At 46.0% G+C, this 6,000-nt stretch overlaps 1 protein-coding gene across 2 annotated transcripts in view; it reads right to left on the bottom strand.

Annotated features, from left to right (window-relative positions):
• Positions 1-616: 616 nt before the first annotated feature.
• The window catches only part of TAFA3 (TAFA chemokine like family member 3), a 69,181-nt gene continuing 63,797 nt past the window's right edge, over positions 617-6,000 (bottom strand). For both annotated transcript variants that reach the window (XM_039533182.1, XM_039533183.1), the window contains exon 6: positions 617-2,621. In XM_039533182.1, the coding sequence (XP_039389116.1) occupies positions 2,610-2,621 (12 nt within the window). In that variant the 3' untranslated portion in view covers positions 617-2,609. The remainder of the gene's footprint in view (positions 2,622-6,000) is intronic.

Here is a 6,000-nt window from a genome sequence, read left to right as displayed (position 1 = left end):
CTGCTGCTTGGAACAAATTCTACCGCAAAAGTATTATCTAGGTAGGGAGCATCCAGCCAGCCCTTCCCTTAACAAACAGACAATTTTCCCTGTTCATAGAAAGGTCTGTTCTGGCATCCAGTCTTGGTGCAACACCCATTCCTGATAGCAGGAGTTAGGTGCAAGTATCTAAAGCAGATAGGACCAGAGAGAGAGGGTTCGGTGTGTCTCGTGACACTCCCCGGGCCTGCATTTCACTCACAGCGGGGAGCAGGAACTTTTCCTTTCTGTATGCTTTACCAAGTTCCTATGGAATTAACTGACTGATTTTTCAGGGGAAACTGCTGTCTGTCATTTGAATATGCCAGCAATGAAAATTCCTGTGAGCTGCACCACCTGCGCCATGAAGAAAGAGTTTTGAACTAGCCCTGGGCAAGCTTCAGTGACTTATCCGCTTATTAACCTAATGACAGGAAGCCACATCCATTACAAATGGCCCAGTCCTTCACCCACACACTTCAACAGCAGTAGGATCTGCCCCAGAATAAAGGCCTCACAAACCTTCTGCCCTTCAGTGGATTGATTTGAAAAATGCTCTTCAGCCCCCACCCTTTCTTTTCAAAAAGGAAAAGATCCCTTGCAGAGATTAAAATGAATTTAATATTTCACAGTCTGGTATTTACATCGCATCTGAGGCAGGGATTACATACCCCGCTACAAAAACGTTCCAGTAACAACTCCAGCAGGTTGTACAGTTGTAGCACAGACACCAGGCTGCTGCAAAACAGAACAGAGCCAGGCTGCGTTTGAAACGTGCCGCTGTTTGCTCTTTGCCTAGAACTTCCCACACCACTCCCGCCTGTTATTCCTGGAATCCATGTCATCTCCGCACCAGGTTTTCGCGTCAGTCATATGTCCCCTTTGGGTTACACTTTGCATTGTAGGCAACCAACGATCATACAGGTATTTTCACTTCCAAGGCTTAAATCCATTGAGCCTTCCTGAGTCAAGAGAACCATAATGGTACCAACATCTAGGGGTGTAACACAGCGAGGGTTGGATCTGAAAGACTTAATAGGGAAGAGTAACAAGGTTTCCATTGAGGAGGCATCTGTTACTTTCACTACTACTGTCGGATTAAGTAGGTTCTAACTATTCCCTTCCCCAGCAAACCAACGTGTATAACAGTCTTCCGTGACTGTGGGAGCTGGGACTCCCAAAGGAGCAAAAAGGGGGTTAAGGACCACTGCAATTCTCCTTTGGGAACCCAAAGCCCAGTCCTACTCCACTGACTTCAATGGCAATTTCTCCACTGACTTCTGGGGTGGGGAGGGAGATTAGTCCCCCAGACCAAAGAGTTTTCCCTTGTGATGTTTGCAGCTGGGAGAAAGGGGTTAGATGGGGCTGTGCCCGCATATATTGTAGCAAATTTGGAACAACAGTTTGCCCTGGGAAGGGATCTGAGCTCATTGCAGGAGCCTGGTAGGTTTTTCTCTCTTTTGAATTAATGAAGAGATTAAGTCTCTCTCTGGATAACAAAGTAAACTGCACCAGGTACAACAGACCAAACAGAGAGAAATTTGCCCCCCTGCATTAATCTGAAATGCTATTGCAAATATGAGCAGTAATTTGGCTCCTATGACTTGGATCACAGAGCTCAGATTTGGAACTAAAAGACTGATCAGTGCAATTAATGAGCAAGGAAAAACCAGCCTCGCTTTGCTCAGTGAGTCTATTGTCTCACGTCAGGAGTCTTCAGCAAAGCATCAGATGTTTCAGTCTGCCCTGTCATTTCTGCTATACAGTAGGCCAGATTCTGATCTCAGTCACCCTGAGACAAAGACAGAGCATCTCCCCATTGACTTCAGTGGAGTTACTCTAGTTTTATGCCAATGGAAGACAGATCAGAATCTGGCCCCTGTCTGCAGGAACTCTTCCTGGAAACCAGTCTTCATGAAAAAACAATGAAACAAAGATGGGGAAGATTTAGACACTGATTTCTAAAACCCTGACAATGACACCTATTCAAGACCTTGGGGGAAAATACGGTTCTCCTGGCAATTATTTTATCCTATCTGAATATGTGGCAGGAAATGAAGGAAGTCATTTTTTCTCTTTGTAATTGTCAACAGAGTCTATGTGACTCAAGAATTTCTTGGCATGTGCATCCCTGATGCAGAGGGAAAACATGGAGTGAAAGGGAGTCTTGCAACTGCATTCAGAACCCATTACCATTGCCTCAATAGCAATTGCTGCTTCAATACCTCAGAAGTGGCATTAACCAGTAGCTAGCACGGTTTTTCACTTCCAGAAGGGAGGTTTCCCAGTATTCCAGGCCAGAGGAGTGCATCCGTCCCCTTCTCTGTAATCCTCAGTGCCGCTCCAAGGAGTGAGCACGAGTCCGGTGTCAGATGCACTGTAGTCAGAACCATAAAGTGCTCAGAGGGACTGCCATCCTATCCCAACACTGCTGCGTTCCTGCCGCCACCGGAAAGTCCCGTTCACAGCTCTGCAGAACGCGACAGGAACTTCCCGCAGCTGAACGAACATGAGATTGTGCCATTTCGCAATGCTGGCCGTCACAATGCAGACGCCTGCCAGAGAAACCCTCAGGAAAAGTTCCACAGCAACTACCGGGTGACCTGTGAACAAAGGACAAGAGCACGTCACACCAGATCCTGGCAACCTATTGACCAGCGAGGCAGGGCTAGATTTGGGTTTTCTCCTAAAACTGAAGTGAACTCATATTCTTTTCCAGACCTACTAACTTTTAATTGCTTCCTGCATTCCCTAATGTAGAACACTGAGAAGGGATTTGGAAGAAGGCAAGATTTTGTTTCCTTGTGTTCCCCTGCCGGTCTGTATCTGCCTGAGGGCTCTGATACGTAGATGTGATCTCTTTGCCGCTTATTGTTCGGTATCTAGCATAAAGTGGGCCCGGTTCTTGATCCTACCGCACTATTGATAACAATAAAGTCTCAGGGCCATGATGTTGGGAGAAGGAGGCAAAACTTAAAACCTAAACTGCGAAGGGCTGGGGTCATTGCCTGTGGTAAGAAAGAGCAGCAGGGGATTTTCCAAGGGTGGTTTCCCCCATATTTTCCTCAGGACCTGATTCTCGATTGTCTAGTGTAGCCACTGGCCCCAGGGCAGAAGGGTGTCAAACACCATCATTCTGATTTGGAAGCACCACACGCTGCTGCCAGTGACTACACAGTGTTGGGCCAGGCCCAGGCTGTTTTCATGCGCAGGGTGCAGGGTGTGATCACAGTGGGAGGTGTGACGGGCTCCTGCCCTCACCCCTGTAGCCCTGCTGGGGCTGGTAGGACCACGTGGGTGTAACTCATGGAACCATTAGACCCCAAGTGTCGTATCTGAATCTCCCCGAGTTCACACTAGCAGGGTTTCAGTCCCCCTCTGCAGTCACTTTGCAAAGATTTCATTGACAACACAAGGTGCAGCGCAATGGGGAATGGGTCACTCCTGATTGACATTGGTGTGCATTGGGGGTACCTCCACGAAAGATGACACTTACACTGGTGTAAAGGCAGTTTAAGAGCAGAATCAGGCCCACTGCACTGTACTGAAATGGCAGATCCGAAAGGTCGCTCTGTAGAGGGAGTGCTGTCTAGTGGTCATAGCAGAGACTGGGACTCAAGAATCCTGAGCTCTATTTCCAGCTCTAACTCACCCGAGGCCATGCAGCGAGTCACTTCCCCTCTGCGTGCCTCAGTTCCCCAACTGTAACCAAGGGGTAACAACCCCACTGCACAGGAACGGCCTGCGGCCTATTCAGTTCCTGTTGGTGGCAATGGAATAACAATCTAAATGCAACTCTTGCACCATGCAATCTGGAAAGGAAGATGCAGCCTGCACAAGCCCCTTAGACAGGCTGTAGGGACGTGGATGTGCGTGAGTGTGTGTCACATGTATATGTATTTCAGAGAGAAAAAGAAAGTATTTAAAAATGGTCTCCCAGCCTTTTAAATGTTGGGTTATACTAGTGACCATGGATAGTTTTACAACCTTCAGTTGTAAATAGTTCATATCCTATTTACCATAACAATGTCCTTTCTTACTGATTTCATAGTAGGTCTAGAGATTTCTCTCCAGGCACCCATCAGAGGTGTAGATGCATTTGAAATATTGCTATTTAAATTCCATTCCTGGTCACTTGTGCATGCCAAGTACCAGGCACGTTCAGCAGGAACAATTCTGCAAATCCATTGCAAAATGGCAGGAAGATTAAACTGGAAGCATTAAAAAAAAACCCAAACAAAACAGGATAATTTGTGCACAGCACAGACCCACGGTTACAGGGGCGAAATGTGCTTATTACTCAACTAGCCAGCTCCTAATACAGCACCAGTTAAACCCAAACATTCAAAGAGGAATGGAGAGAAGAGAAAGGAGCAGGGGAGCTGGTTTAAATGATGCAGAGAGAGGAAGGGAGAGTGAGTGATTTTTCCAGTAGAACTGTTCACATATTTTTCATCAAAACAATTTTTGATTAAAACTGCCCTTTTTGTCTAAATCAAAACGTTTCTAAAAATGTGTTTAGGAGGAGGAGAAAAAGGAAAGGAAAGGCGGAGACTAAGAACGGGAGGTCAGGCTCAGTGGGAGTAGGCACCTCCTAGCCTGTGGTAGGCCAAGCAGTTGTAAAGCCTGTATATAGTTGAAAACTGGTGGTGGGAAACTGATCATGAATAAAGAACACGGGTGTTGCACCAGACTGAAGTGTCCCTGATTCACAGAGGAGAGGGGCTTCGGAGGGGAGCAGTGTGGGTACCCCATTACAGGGTGGCAGCATATTTTCAGTGCTGCCAACTCCAGCAATTTTCTTCATGAGTCTGGTGATATTTAATGTTTTCCTTAATGCCCCAGGTCCCAGAGTCATGTGATTATGAGAAAGTCTTAGCTTTCATTTATTTAAAAAAGAAAAATAAGTTTCTAGCTTTCCTGGTTGCAGAGAAAAGCTTGAAAACGTGTCCCTTTAAATATTCAGAAACCAGATGGCAAATAAAAATAACCCAACATTTATTATTTTTTTCATTCTTATGATTTTTAAATCAATGCCATGATTTTTGGGAGCCTGTCTCATGAGTTCTGACCACTCAGTGTTAACGATACTGTATTTTGCAGGGGTCAGTTATAGAGTTTTAACAGGCAAATCCCCTCCCTGCTGAAAAATAATTTGTGACAAAGTTCTCCAGAGGAATGAGATCTTCCTCTTCGCACTCGGGGATGAACTTGACAACATCACACTCTCCTCTCATTTATCTGTAGTTTGAAATTATTTGCCAAATGAGTTCCCTGAAGAATACTTGCTCTGGAGATTGTTTGCTAATGGAAATGGTCAAACTGCCGTGAGCAAGCAATCCAACACATCCAGCTGATTTTCCTGCTCGTGAACGGTGACTGAACAGACTTGAATAGATGCAAACGTATTCAATAGCTGCAATTATTTAACAGGATGTTTGATGCAGATTTCCCCCTGCGGATTGTTTATGCACACTCTGCTTTGGCTGCTGCTTCCAGTCTTGACGCGCTGTAATTTGCTATTCATGTGGAGTGGCGGGAGCATGCCCAGAACTTTCTGAAAACCAGGCCTCTTTAAGCAGTCTCAAGAGGAGCACCAAAAAACACTGGGTGCTTTGGAAAATGTCAGACTCCATCTCCAGGTTGCAGCTAGTCCAGAGGGAAGGGTAGAAGAAACCAAAGTGCATCTTCGGAGGAGTACCATAAACAGCTTTGTCCCCTGGCAGAGCATCAACACTGCTGCTGGGGGAGACACCTGAACTGCAGCAGCTCCAGCACCCTTCACAACTGAACTGTCCCTTACAAGAACTTGGAGCCATTGTGCTGACATCAAATTAAGATAGCAATGGAAGGGGGGAATTAAATAAGCAATATAAATGGGGGAAATGAGAATGGTCTGGAAATACAGCTGCAATCGCTCATCAGTATTTGATGCCTGTGCCAGGGGAGGCAGCTCTGACATTCATAAAAACAGTTTAGCAC

Source organism: Mauremys reevesii, linkage group 4 (genome assembly GCF_016161935.1).
Source record: "Mauremys reevesii isolate NIE-2019 linkage group 4, ASM1616193v1, whole genome shotgun sequence".
NCBI lineage: Eukaryota > Metazoa > Chordata > Testudines > Geoemydidae > Mauremys > Mauremys reevesii.
This window is presented reverse-complemented; position numbering and strand designations above follow the sequence as displayed.